This window comes from Mytilus californianus, unplaced genomic scaffold (assembly GCF_021869535.1).
Source record: "Mytilus californianus isolate M0D057914Y unplaced genomic scaffold, xbMytCali1.0.p SCAF_15, whole genome shotgun sequence".
NCBI lineage: Eukaryota > Metazoa > Mollusca > Bivalvia > Mytilida > Mytilidae > Mytilus > Mytilus californianus.
This window is the reverse complement of record NW_026262637.1, coordinates 6,579,484-6,594,535: the sequence shown is the minus strand read 5'-3', so window position 1 is coordinate 6,594,535 and position 15,052 is coordinate 6,579,484. Positions and strand designations below refer to the sequence as shown.

Below are 15,052 nucleotides of genomic sequence, written 5' to 3'. Positions count from 1 at the left end.
AAGAGATTTCATCAGATTTCATCAATACCATCTTTCCATCTATTTGTTTGAATATCTGATAAAAATCCTCGCTTGCCATTGCAACCGTTTTGTTTTTAAAAGTATATTTTTCATGCCAATCATTGACAATTTACGGACGCTATCACTAGCTGTTTGATCGTTAGGGGATGTCTGTGTCACAAATGACCACGGAGGATATGTTCCAATTGTCGTAACTACAATCTCGTCCTCTTTTCTCGATTTTGATATCATTGAATGAGACTCCTCGCCAAATGTGTACTAACAATGAGCAATACGACGGGTGGCACTAGTAGAGCAGGATCATTTAACCAATTCGGAGCACCTGAAATCACCCCAAATTTATGGTGGGGTTCGTGTCGCTCAGTCTTTAGTACTAGTATTACATCTAGTGATTGTGCACGTGTTTGTCTCTTTCGTCGTCTTTCGTTTTTTGCCATGACGTGTCAGTTTATCTCGACTAAACATTTAAATGTCCTCTTGGCATATTCCGCTTCTTAAGCTTGTTTAAACAAAATCTGTTACGATACTTTATAAATTTTGTTAGAAATGTTGTTTATATTTTGTAGTTTTCCTCAGTGGGAGTTTTGATCACTGCCGTAACTAATTACCAGCAGCACCAAGTCAACTTTGACCTGCTTTTGAAAGGTTTTTTGTCTTTTATTTACATTTTTATGTTTTTCATACCTTTTTGAACTTTTCTGACATGCTGTTTACACGAGTAAGAACAGAAGTAGGGTACAAACAAAACTAGTTTAAATTTCCTATTCTGCTCAATACTTAGTTATACTGTATTTTATATCAATTTTTCTTATTCGTATCTGTAAGTATGCTTTTGTTGGTTGTACTAAATATAATACATGCTCACGCTAGAATACATCGCTTCAAGTGAAAAATCATTTATTGAAATGTAACTATTCATTTTAACAATAAGTTTAAATAATAAAACATTCAAACATTATGCGGAAATGTTTATTTTTGCCATTGACTAAGAATACTCGAGGTGAAAATGATTTGGTGTGGACGTAGCTTATAAGCGATTAACGTATAGCGAATAATCATTGCAGAGCGAATTCCGTTGGGTTTTAGATTTATAGACCTAATTGTAGGATACATATAAAATGGAATTCATGTTAAACAATGCACTCCATGGTATGTTGGTAAGCAATTCATGCTTCTTTTAGCATATTAATCCTCTATATTTCAACAAAACAGTTCATATTTGAAGCATTGTTTATCGCGAATATAATGGAAAAGTTTCAGACAGTTACTACTCGGTTACATATAACTTAGTAATTGTACATATGGATAACATTGATATAAAGTTGTCATTATACCACAAGCAGTTCAAATTCTTAAGTGAGTAAGTATTCAAAAACAAGATTTAATAATAATTTAGCAGTGACTGGGCAACACAAACGTTCTAACTTGATGCTATGGAGCACCATTATTAAACTGGAATCCTGCTGGATACGCATAGCCCTGGTGTCTTGTCTTTCCATTTATAATTAATCCAAATGTTACGTTATTGACTTGTGTGAGTGTGTGTAAACCTTTTGATATTTCCTTAATCAAGATGCTATAGGATTGTCCTGACATTACGATGGATGATTTTTGTATGAAAGACACCCACAAATATCCGTCATATTTAAGTCCGTCGACAGCATTTGTTAGTATGATAACTGTCATGTAATAATTATTTGGTTGGTAACCTGGTGGAAAGTCGGAAACGGCTACAAACTGGTAGCCCGCTTTAAAATGCTGAATGGCAGGCAAAGTCACCATTACAGAGTCGTAGGATAGACCATTTGTATCACAGTAAAGTTGTACAAGGATACCAGTGGATGATCTAATGGTTGTTGATTTGTAGTTCTTAACCTCAAGATACTGTCCTGTAGTCAGATGCTTAATATCAGTTTTAGTGTTATTACCCTGCTGGATTGTTATACTGGAGGGACTGTCCGCGAATATCCTATAATTGCATTGCGAATTATACAACACAGGAACTATATAATTCCTGCCTAGGTGTCTATGGGGTAAAATCATTTCTGTCATATGGTTTGAGTATTCGTCGTTCATGAAACTTAATTTGACTCCAGACACAACAGCAACGGGTTTACTTGATGTAATTATTGTTCCACTCAGATCATTGTAGGAAAATAAATAAAATGTTTCATCTTTGAACATTGTTATATTTAATGAATCACCTGGATGGTATGTTTGTCCATTATACTTTAAGTCACCAGACTTCAATCTTAAGTTAATTGAAATAAATGTATCATTACTGGGTGCAATAATTCCAAACTCTGACAGATCTTGAGAGAAGGACGACACTATGTATCTGCGACCAAGTCCACTCTGCGGAATACCAAGATAGCCCTCTGTGACTACATTTGCATAATTCATTCCGTATATAGACACCGGAACGTCACAACTAACAAGTATTGCTTTATTTTGTATTCCTTGTGTCGTCATAAGAATGCTGCTGTTTATACGATATTGACTTACATTGTCGAATGTTACAGCCACTGATGTGTTTATATTTAGGTACGGAATACGTATCCTACATGTTCCGTTTTGATTCGAAATGACATACAGTTGTGCAAACGAAGGAGGACTACCAAAGCTCGCCAGAAAAGCCAAGTAAAATATCGTTCCAACTGAATCTATAATGTTTAAAGAAGATAAAGTTAGTTTTTCTTCATTATAGGTTAAATTTAACAAAAACAAAAAATAAAATATACAATTGCTTCTCTTGATATCAATATTCTTTCCACAAAATATTGACTTGAAAGAAGATATGATTTTGTCTTTGTCTGATTTTCTTTAAATATAATATACGATGGACGCCAAGTGATTGCAGTACACCAACTGTTCCATAGGGTCAGGTAAGCTAATAAATTTAAGCAACTGTGGTTTACTGATGTGTAAATCTCACAAATTGATTAGGAAGAAACTAAACAATGTTACAAACATAAAAATGAGAAAATCATATGCACTCCAAAAAGGAGCAAGACAGGGTGATTCGACAGCGTAGGAATCTCCTGTTATGTATGCATACCACGCCATGCGAAACCACACTCAATGTAATAATCCGGAATGGTAAATGAAAGTTACAAACCAGAATACTATCATCTGCATGATATAAGATATGAGACCGATTAAACGTGTCACTTGTGAGATACGTATACATTGTATTGGTATCAATTCGCGATAATGACCGTAAAACCTATGTGGTGTAGATTTCAGTCGTTCTTCCTGATAAATCTGTTGAAACTATTGCAGTATAGAACGCACGCCTTTAATACCCAGGTCCTTTTTATCTATTAAATTGTATTACGTAAAATGATTTTTTTTGATAAAAAAAAAGTTTAATGATTCTTCATAGTTAAGGATATAGTATATGATATTGCTATCTCTTAAACTCAATATTTCTCGATAATAAATATGTTGACCAATGGTTTTTTAAATGAGAAAATCATATGCACTCCAAAAAGGAGCAAGACAGGGTGATTCGACAGCGTAGGAATCTCCTGTTATGTATGCATACCACGCCATGCGAAACCACACTCAATGTAATAATCCGGAATGGTAAATGAAAGTTACAAACCAGAATACTATCATCTGCATGATATAAGATATGAGACCGATTAAACGTGTCACTTGTGAGATACGTATACATTGTATTGGTATCAATTCGCGATAATGACCGTAAAACCTATGTGGTGTAGATTTCAGTCGTTCTTCCTGATAAATCTGTTGAAACTATTGCAGTATAGAACGCACGCCTTTAATACCCAGGTCCTTTTTATCTATTAAATTGTATTACGTAAAATGATTTTTTTTGATAAAAAAAAAGTTTAATGATTCTTCATAGTTAAGGATATAGTATATGATATTGCTATCTCTTAAACTCAATATTTCTCGATAATAAATATGTTGACCAATGGTTTTTTTACAATTCAATTATGAATGTATATAGTTACAGTTATCTTTTTAAAGAGATATTTCAGGAAAAAAATCTATCGTATACAATGATTAGAGTCTATCAATTTAAGTGGTTTAGTAATACCTGTCTGCCAGTATTTGATATTTGCATTTTCGTATGACGGCAAAAGCTTTACATATCATGATTCTTTTTTACATGTACTTCGTTACAAGTATTTCTGCAGAATTATGAATTGTATATCTCATTATTCATTATGTATGTAATTTGTTATTTGAACTTTAAACTTGTAAAACTAGTTTGGCACCATCGACATAAATGTAAATTCAATTCTGACATCTCATATATTTAAATTTAAAGACAACATACCTGAATCCTGCTGTTCACAGTAATTTCCGTAATAACTATACAAACATTTACATTTGAGCCAAGAACCATCTTTATCACACCCACCATCATTTTTACAGGGGTTTTTTGACTGACAAAGGTCTGAAAAACACGGATTATACTTCAAACATACTACAATGGTCGAGGCAAATAAGAAAAGGCCTTATAAAATCTATGACAAGGGTTTGATAATCAAATATAAGGCCTTCAGAAAACTTTGTCATGTGTCTTTCGACATCTAAAACAGAGGTCTGCAAAAAAAAAAAAGAAGAAGGAATCTATAGAAGGAATCTACCAAACAAAGATAATGTATTCAGATATCTATTACAAGGGTAAAATAAACAAAAAAACAAAAACAAAAAAAATTTCCGATACCTTTGACATGAGTCTGCAAAAAAGATAGTCAGACAACTTAACGATGAAAGAACATTCAGTCCAAAACCTAATACAAACGTTGAAAAGGTTGATAAAACACAGATAAATCTATCATAAATTATTAAAGGGGTGTACAAAATCAAACACAAATTATACAGAAACACATGACGTGATCCTGCAGATAAAAACAATGTAAAACTTCAGTCATCTATTACAGGGGTAAACAAAACATCAATACAGTCTTCTCAGGTATCTACAACAGATATCTACGAAATAATTATGAAGTATTTCAGACAGTTATAAAGGGGTTTATAAACACAGACTGAGTTTTCAGACAACTACGAAAGTGGTCTACAATACCAAAGTTTTCAAATATCTTTGACAAGGGTCAGTCAATAAAAAACCGATAAAAACTTCAGACACCTATTATAGGGGTATACACAACAAAGATAACGTTTTAAGGCATCTATTACGTAGAGCCACAAATAAAGTTTTCCGACAATTATGAAATAAGTTATAAAACCAACATAAAGTCTTCAAACGAATATAAAAGGGCTTGCAAAAACCAACATAAGTCTTCAGATATCTACGACAGGGCTGTACAAAGTAATATGCAGTTTTCCAAAAATTATGAAAGGGATCTTTAAAACAAATTATCATAATCGGAAATCTTTGAGTTAATATGCAAAACAAGGATATAGTCTTCAAACAATATGACAAGAACAAAATAGACAAAAAAAATGTATAACAAAAATACCGAACTTCAAAGCAAATTAAAAAGGGGTAATCAATGAAACCAAAAGCAATCGCTATCAATCACGGAACAAGTGAAACACAAATGACATATTCCTGACTTGGTACAGGTATTTTTCGAGGAAAATGTTTGGTTAAACCTTATTTTATAGCTAGCTAAACCACCCACTTGTATGATAAAATATAGCCCTTTAACTGTTTCGGTTCTTATACATCATTTGCTTTGAAATCTTCGGCTTTGAGCGTTCTCGACGAAGATAAATCCAGAAAAGCGCTACGGACGCATTAGATTGATAAAGTATTTTTGTTTAATTCTAACAGCACTGAGTTGATACTGCTGCTAGTGGACTATCAGTCCCCGAGGTAGTAGTAGTAGTTGAGTAGAGGAGTAGTTAGCACAGACATTCTAATAGCAAATCTTTCTCAAATTGTTCGTTTATAAATTTATAAATTATCAAGAAACCAAAGTTTGAACACCTTAGGTCTAAATTGACCTTAGATGGATTTGGGTATTATTTTTAGGCACTTTTTGGTCATGTAGCTCTTCAACTGTTTCCGTTCTTATACATCCTTGGCTTTCAAATAGACGGTTTGAACGTTAAATTCAGAAAATTTACAAAGTATCGTTTTTCAGTTTTTATAAAAACCTTTTATAGAACCTTCGAATTCTATAAAGGGGGTTTACAAAAAAATCAAATGTCAAAGAATTTTACATAAAAGAAATAGCACACAACTATAAAAGTGTTCTACAAAAAAATAAAGTCTCCGGACAATAATGAAAAGTAAAATCACAAAAATACTGAACTCCGAAAATTCCAAAAGGAAAGTCCGCAATCAAATGGCAAAATCAAAAGAAGTCTACATAGATATCGTTTTTTTTTATTATGCCTTATTGGTATATTCCGCCTCCTTTTATCTAAACAAACGAAGTACACAAATAACTTTTGAACTTAAGTTTCGCCTTAACTGGATATGATAACCAGTATAAATAGATAAAAACGAATCTCTTGAAAAAAGGTTCATAACAAGGAATTAAATATGAACGTACGAACAAATATTTGATATTTTTATTTTCCCATATTTGCACGTTTAGAATTGTCCACTTCTGTCTCTCTAAAGAAGAAGAATTATATGAACAAATTGTCAATACATTATCTTGGTTACAATTCCATAAGATATCTTTTAGTTTTTTTTTTCATGATTACATATTGCTTATGACAATAAGGTAGACATAATAGCCCAACCCCAAACAAAAATAATACCAGTCGTCTTTGGTGTTGTGACTAATGTTGTCGTCTTTGTGGTTGTGACTAATGGGGTCGTTTTTAAATCTATGCTACATTTAGTATTACATAAATCTTCGGCACAACATCTTTTACAGTAACTTGGTCTTGTGTGGTTGATCTCACGTTTCCCAAAAATGTTTCCAGTTCCTGCTACCATGTCACAGGCCTAATATTTATAAGTTCTTTAAAGTAATTTGATAAAAAAAAATATCAAATGGCGATTAACCGATTTTTTTTGGCAAATGCAATTATTCGCAATCATTTAATCATTTAACTGGTGCTTAAAACATGCTGTTATAAATACTATTAGAACAGTGCGTCTATACAAGCCTTGATTACTGTCAAAAGGGAGATTATTTTCTCTAATAAGATAATAATAGTATTGAAATTTATACTCGTTTCGTGTAATCAATGTTTCAACATAATCATATGAAATATAAAGTTAAGTGCAGTTCGCCATAACTTACATATTTTGTCTGACATCCACTATTGAAATACATTTCACCATTTCTGTCATTAGATTCAATGATACAAAGCTAAAATGTAAAAATTGTAAGTGAATATATATATATATAAATATAATAGATTTATCTGATTCATTTTACATCGTGTTCATATTGATGAAGGATATCTGTTATCCGAAATATTTATAGTTACATTTGTTCGTTTATTGTCATTTTTTGGTGATGTTGTACCCTTTTAGACTGGTTATATATTATATTGTGTAGTGTACTGTATCATATTTATATGATCCATCGCCCCGTAAGATTTATCGTTGGCTATTACTCAGTCATTATATATATATATATATATATATATATATATATATAAAGCTCTATTATGTTACTTCTTCAGAATTATATATGGACAGTCTTGAACTTACAGTGATGTGTGAACTTTTGTTTTGTGTTGAAGACCTCATTGTGACTCTTTGACAATGAACAGTAATAGAGATCTTTTGCATTGGGTTTTTATGTAGTGTTTGTATGTGTTTTTCCAAATCTATAAAAGGAATAAAATATCATAAATATTATCAAAACTTGAAAAAAATAAACTTATGCCATGACGTAAATTAAAATGTAAAATGCTGTTATTCGTCACCATTTCTATGTGAAGTTTCGTACCCATCTATGAATGATTTTAAATACATTTGAAGTTTTGTATCTTTAAAACATGTTCGTATTTGTTTGGCAGAGTCATTGTAGTTTACCTCTATAGATTTTGTCTTATTGATTATAACCTTACAAATTATGTACATATATATATATATCTAACCTCATGTGATGGACACGTGGTTATTGTTTTACACTCAATCATGCTGGAAACTCCTGAACACTTATAACAGATAGGACCACTGTTGCGCACTATTCCTTTTGATTTGTAAAATAATTGAAAGAAATCAAATTAAGCAATAGTATGTTTAGTCATCTTTCAATCAAATTATCTACACTTAATTATTTATGGATGTGAATTAGAGAATTGTAAATTCATTATCTAAAATCTTTAAGTGTAATCGTTTAAAATCTACTACCGTTATGTCTCTGAACCTGCATATAAAGGACAACTTGCCAGTCAAATAAGATTTGATAGTTGAACTTGGTTTAAAGAAAATTAATACAAAGCAGACCATCTTGACTATATGCACACATTTGTATTTAATGCATTTATCTTGAACTGTTTTTCGTAAACACGACCTTTCAAATTATGAATATGATATCAGGTAACTTGTTGAAACTCTCTCAAGTATCTCTGAATCTTGAGATTTTGGCTGTTCTTTTTAGGCGCAAATTGGTTTTGACGCTCACAAATGAAAATAAAGTTTTATTTAAGCTTTCAAAGATTGAAATCTCGGACGCATCAGATAGATATTATGCCAGAAACACATTTCGTGCGCACAGAAATCGGTAACATGTGTTTTTTTTACGTTACATACCTTGCTCACCACAACCAGCATCATTACATACATTGAGTGAGCAACATGTATGACATTCTTCATGTCCCAAAGATCTCTTTGTACACGTCTGTTGACGAAAATAATATACAAAATAAGAAAGCAAAGTTTCTCTAAAATGAATATTTGCAAATTAATAGATTCTGGTCCGGTTATTTAGATTGTCTTTTATATACAGACATTCAAGCAAATGTGAGCTTTTCATTCAAGCAACACCTCATTTGAAGGATTTGTCACCTGAATGGTATGATTTTCCAGAGCTACTTTCCCGACCAAGAGTCCCATAATTAAGGGTCGTTGATAACAAGGAAGCTACTAAAACGAAATTACAGTCATCTCTACAAACGTTTGTTGTTATAACACCACCGAGTAATAATTAACAGTTACGAGAAATCTGCATCGGCTAATACACAATGCCGTCCCCCTCTCATATTTATGAATACTTATTTCTGGATTTTACTTGTCACAATTAACACAACGGCTGTCACTAGTTCAGCATCAACTATTTTCATATCAGAGCACCTGAGTTCGTCTTTGGATTTTGTGAGCTTCGTGTTCCTCAATACTTTGTCTTATATGCTGTATGATTTGTGGACTTTTTTTTCTTTGTTGTTTGTTTGGGAATTGTACAAAACATGGACAGAAACCTGTCAACGACTTAGGCATAGCTATACAAACAAGAGTACAGGAAAAAAACTTTCCACAAGAGACAAAAATGATGAAGATATGGGCAAATAATGGTCAACGTTCAGCCTTTAACAATGAGCAAATCCATACCGTATAGCAAGCTATATAATTCCTTGACATGGCAGAATATAAAAGAACTCAGACGAGAAAAACTAACATCCTGATTAATGTGCAAAAAAACATTTATGAAAATCAATCATGAAAGAAAGCAATCAACGACAATGATTGAAATACAAGATCTTGACATGGGACAGGCACATATACATAGTGAGGCTAGGTTAAAAGTGTTTTCGGGTGATTAACCCTCCCCTTACCAGTGGTGAAGCAGCACAACTTAAGAACAAACTGTAAAAATCAGTTGGAAAAGGCTTAACTCACCAGATCGATACACATAAAAACTACTATAAAATAAAACAGACATGAAGTACCGATCTAATTACTGAATGGTAGTTTAATGCCAATAAAAACTTATAAATAAATCTTATTTCCCAGACTAAAATATCCGAACACATCCAGTAGATTAAGCGTAAATGCACTATAACAGCCTAAGAAAAACAAACATGACCTTGTGCAATGCCAAACTATAAATATCGACAGGATGTAGGACCATAAATGTGCATAGCTGTATACCAATACATATTGAGTTATGTTTAAATATACTTTTAACAAAATCAATGTTGGTACCGATAAATACACTATTCAAAGATCTTGTTACAATGTTAAATTGATACTCTATGACAATAGTGTATTTAAAGGGTCGATAAGTTTACATGAATCGTTTCGTAATTCACGGGCTCTCTAAACAACATTCCCGAAAAAAGTAGGATGTGATATCCCTCTTTTCAATAATTTACCACAGGTACAACCATCTTCTGATCAAAGACTTTGTTTGTATTAAAGACTAAAGTAACGTTTTTAGATAATTTGTGGTAAGTAATTCCCTGGTTTAAAATATACCAGTGAAACACAGATTATGTTTCAATAACAATCATCTTTATTTTCATAAATTGTATAACTTACTGTTCTCAAATTAAATAGAAAAATGCAATTTCTTATTTAACATAGAATGCGAAAACGCAATGAATGAACGTTAAATAGATAAATCATATGCTTACTGTGTTAGAAGCGCAACTAAGATTGTAAGTGATCTCGCCCGATGTCTTCAAGTATTTTGTTACGGTACAATACTAAAAGAAAATATGTAACTCCATTATAGATCAATATTACCCATTAATCTACTAGTATTGAAAGTGTTTATCTATTTGTTGACGCTGACAAATAAAATATCTAAAGTTTTCTAATGACATATGTACTATTTGTGATAAAAGTTCAATTTTAAAAACTGACCCCCAATTTGGGAACAACATATACTGATAGATTGAAGAAATCAAATTGAAATTCGAAAACAAATTGTAGTACTATGTAAATAGACATTGTGTCAACTTCTTTTTTGTTTCTACGAGCAACGCAATACAATCTATACTGTGTCTTTCCTGGCAACTAAGAAACAAAACTTTCAAAAGTGTCAGACAAACAATAGTTTGAGTAGAAAACGTTATTGATAAATAAAATGATTGTTTAACACGATGAATTAATAACATGGAAATAAGTAGCCTAGCAAACGACATAATCCTTATCTAATTGTTTGGAGACATATACAACATGCAAAGTAGAAGACGTTCACCCTGTCGACGCACACAGTCTCGTTCCTTTTGGAGTTCATGTTATCCCATCAGTTTTTGTTTTATACCTTGCGCTTTACGATATTAATTTGAACAATGGTAAACTACTGTCGCCTTAATTTACCTGTCCATCATCACAGGTCTCTACATAGTCACAAAATCTCGGATGTGCAATATCTTTACAACTGAAGCATGTTAACCCTGCAAGTGAAAAGTATTAATAACCTTTGATTGTTAAGTTCTAAAACATTACCATTGAGATGAAACAATTTCAGAAAATGAAAAGAACACTTTATAAATTTGATGAGAAGATTTTCAATTTTGATTTAGCAATTCACATATCTGAATACATTTTAATTACAGAATTACAGACTAAATGAAGCCTAACAGCAGTAAGAAATACAACTTTGAAAATTATTCTCTTTTTACTTACCTGCTATTCCTTTGAAATAAACTGTCAAAAAACACACTACAAAAATAAAAAGCAAAGAAAAAGATTTAATATACAAAAATAGCACTACCCAGAAATGTAAGATATTTTTGTATTCACATTAACATTTACTAGAACTTTTTTTTCTATTGTTGTATGGTGTAGCGAAACATTTTACTACAATACAATAAAGTACGCACACTACGCAAAAGTCATTTGATGTCATTTATGCTTAATCATGCAATTTCCCTAATGGGTAGTCAAGGTCGATAAACGCCCCCTAGTAGTAGTTGCATTATCATAACCTAAGTCATCAATCGTGTTGTACTGTTTTGTATTTTTGTTGATATCAATCCTACATTTGAATCATTTTTACTTTTATTTCCATTATTCAATAGAGTGAATACTTCACCAAAATGATAGTCACAATCCCAATATAAAGTACCGTTATCTAGATTTACATTGTTGGATTTATTTACACATATTACTCATTGATCAGATCAGATTTGACTTTTTACAGAAATTGTATATTCATATCTCGTTGTTTACTTCCAAACATTGCACAAAAATCGAATTTCTAATTTGACGGTTTTCGTGTAGTTACAATGTATGAACTGCATCAGATCCAGTTGATATGTTAGTCTTTTAGCTATTTAGTTTGGAACAAATTTCATGTTTCATGCTTTAATCACGCGAAGTAATGCGTATTTACTTCAACAAAACATTCGTTTATATAATATTATATATTTACAAGTCTAAATTGAAAACAACGTTCAAACCTATGATTGCGTTGGATAAAAACCGCAATTTTTATACGTGTGCATGTAAAACAAATTTCTTTGTAGAGGGGTCTAAATACAGCACAAACAACATTTTCCAAAAAGACCAAAAAAGTGAAAAGTATATTTTAACAAATCGCATTTGACTAACAGGTCGAACAACTGATGTTCTTAAATTCTGCTGACTGCCATTTGCGATTGCCAAATAAATTGATCACGAGATGTTACATGGATCTTGATTATTAATTTTAATACCAAACAGAAAACAAACTTGCGGAGAAGATGGTATACCGCAAACATGAGGTGCAAAAATTTGTACACCATATCCGGATTTCGACAATTAATGTCTCTTCAGTGATGTTAGGGATCGAAACGGTATTTGGAAGGCCATATAATTTACCTCAATTCAGGATAGACTCTTGAATTTTAAAGAGTCGAAATAGGATGAACGGATCATATAAACCCGAAGGAAAATATAATACAAGCCCAAACGAAAAAATATAAACAAGTCTAAATTGAATACAACGTTCAAACCTATGATTGCGTTGGATAAAAACCGCAATTTTTATACGTGTGCATGTTAAACAAATTTCTTGGTAGAGGGGTCTAAATACAGCACAAACAACATTTTCCAAAAGACCAAAAAAGTGAAAAGTATATTCAAACAAATCGCATTTGACTAACAGGTCGAACAACTGATGTTCTTTGATATATTTATATATTCATGATATAAATGACTACAAAATAATCAACTCAGGGTTTTTGTCTATATAATATCGATTAGAAGTCTTTGTTTAGTCTGGTGAATTCTTCAAAAAAGAATGATTAAATACACGTAACAATTGGTAATGCCTCCCCTTAAAAAACTTTCTCGAAAAGTAGAACTTGTAAGGAATAAGTTGAAAAAGGGTACGTAAAAAAATCGAGTTTACTGCTTAATGTCACAATGACCTACAATCCACTGATTTCCCTTCCGAATTTTGAGTCCATTTGGAAGTTTATGGTTTTATGATAATAACAAATGATTTTGCAATGGTCTGCAATTCTGCGTGTTTGCTTTTGTTTGTTTGTATCATATTTTGTCCTACAAACATTCGATATTTGATTGTTCTTACATTTTGAAAAATTTTGTTCCATTTCCAAATATGTTCGATTCTATCATAGTCTTATGATTTTCATCTTATTTCAGGATCGACAGTAAAAGGAAAATATAGTCAACTTACATAATTTTATTGATATCATTCCACTGAAGATTTTGATTGAAATATTTATAAACAAAGGATTTTTATCTATTATAAATAAGATCTATGCAATTATGTGTCACTCCGATAAAATGACAGATTATTGTACTCAGCACTATACACAGTGGTCCAAATAGTAGATAAGTCACATTACAATGCTATAGATAAAGTAGTACTACAGTTTATTTTGATAAATTTATGGAGTTCCGATTTTGAATTTTAAAAAGCTAAGTCTGTCTCAAAGAAATTGAAATAAATGATACAGTGATAATTGTTTCTTTGTTTCTTCATACTTGATGATAGCATGTGACGATGCTATACTAATTATTCAAGTTTTTTTTGCAATAAACTTTACAGTTGTTGTTTTGGTAATTTTAGAAACTACTTGCAAACCGCCAGTAGAATTTTTTAATGATAACAAAATTAGTTACCTGCATTTCCTTGCAATACAAGCAGAATGAATTGACTTAACAACAATGTCTGTCAATTTTTGATTGGGAATAAAAGATTAAATTGTTTATATTTATTCTTGAATCGTAAGAGATGGTTTATTTTGGATTCAGACTTTGTACACATTGGTTTATACAAATTCTGTATATAGTGTTTTGCACCGTAAGTAAATTTAATCATTTGGCTATTTTTAAAGAGTTTTCTCCCGTAATAAGACATCATCTTAATAACATTTCAAGGCCCGCAACTATGCTCTACCATTTTAAAAACTACTTATCACTTATCACTCTTGAAATTATTTTAAAGCATGAAAACATTTGTTTCATCAAATGATTTTTGAAGTTATGCCCTTAATTGATATTTATTTTCATGAAATCTTATAACTACGAGTATAAAAAAGAAACAAAAATGCTCCTGTTTTGCTTTTGTACAAAAAAAAAGCGGAAGATACACAAAAGTCATAGGAAATTGACTACGCCACAAACGATAGATTCTCATTCAATGCCGACCATACTCTAACTTCATTATCGGAAGACGACCAAAAAGTTAAAATTTGTCAAGGAGATGTAAAAGAAAATATTAGCCGACGAAAGATGGTAAAAAATGGTAAAAAGAAAACAATGGGGGAAAAAACCCAATTGTCAACAAAAACTGAACGGAAAGATAAAGATAAAGCAATTACAACACCATGCCAACAAACAGTTGCGGAGAACTCAGGTGCTTCGGAAGGGCAATCAGTTCCTGCTCCATTTATGGTATTCGTCGTGTTGCACACGACTATAACATACCTGGTGATAAGTCGCATTTGATGATCGCTTGACGACGAACTAATTGAAAGTTAAAAATATCTAATTTTTGAAAGCATCTGGACTAAATGTAGTCAAAGTAATCTATCTGGAAAACACCGACTATTTTTAACAATGAAAAAGATGCTGAATTATTCATTAACGTAAACAGCAATCGTTATTGCATATCAAAATCGTAAAAATGAAAACGCATTGGCGGAAAACAATTAAAAACGTGCGTCCGAAGCGCTTTTCTGTATTCACCTTCACCAAGAACGCTCA

The 15,052-nt window shown here is 31.8% G+C and overlaps 1 protein-coding gene across 1 annotated transcript; it reads right to left on the bottom strand.

The window, feature by feature from the left end:
- Positions 1-6,623: 6,623 nt before the first annotated feature.
- LOC127725294 (uncharacterized) lies at positions 6,624-8,111 on the bottom strand. Its single transcript, XM_052232223.1, has 3 exons — positions 8,041-8,111; positions 7,233-7,301; positions 6,624-6,931 (listed from the first exon to the last, which is right to left on the bottom strand). The coding sequence occupies exons 1-3, from the start codon at positions 8,080-8,082 to the stop codon at positions 6,692-6,694; spliced, it is 351 nt and encodes a 116-aa protein (XP_052088183.1). The 5' UTR covers positions 8,083-8,111; the 3' UTR covers positions 6,624-6,691.
- Between the last annotated feature and the right edge of the window lie 6,941 nt (positions 8,112-15,052).

Bases quoted from the DNA above. Each gene is read 5' to 3' on its own strand.
- LOC127725294 (XM_052232223.1), bottom strand. From the start codon at position 8,082: ATGATTGAGTGTAAAACAATAACCACGTGTCCATCACATGAG. The intron at 7,302-8,040 runs GTTAGATATATA...TTTACATTTTAG, and splicing joins CCACGTGTCCATCACATGAG to CTTTGTATCATTGAATCTAA. The intron at 6,932-7,232 runs GTAAGTTATGGC...TATAAATATTAG, and splicing joins GTGGATGTCAGACAAAATAT to GCCTGTGACATGGTAGCAGG.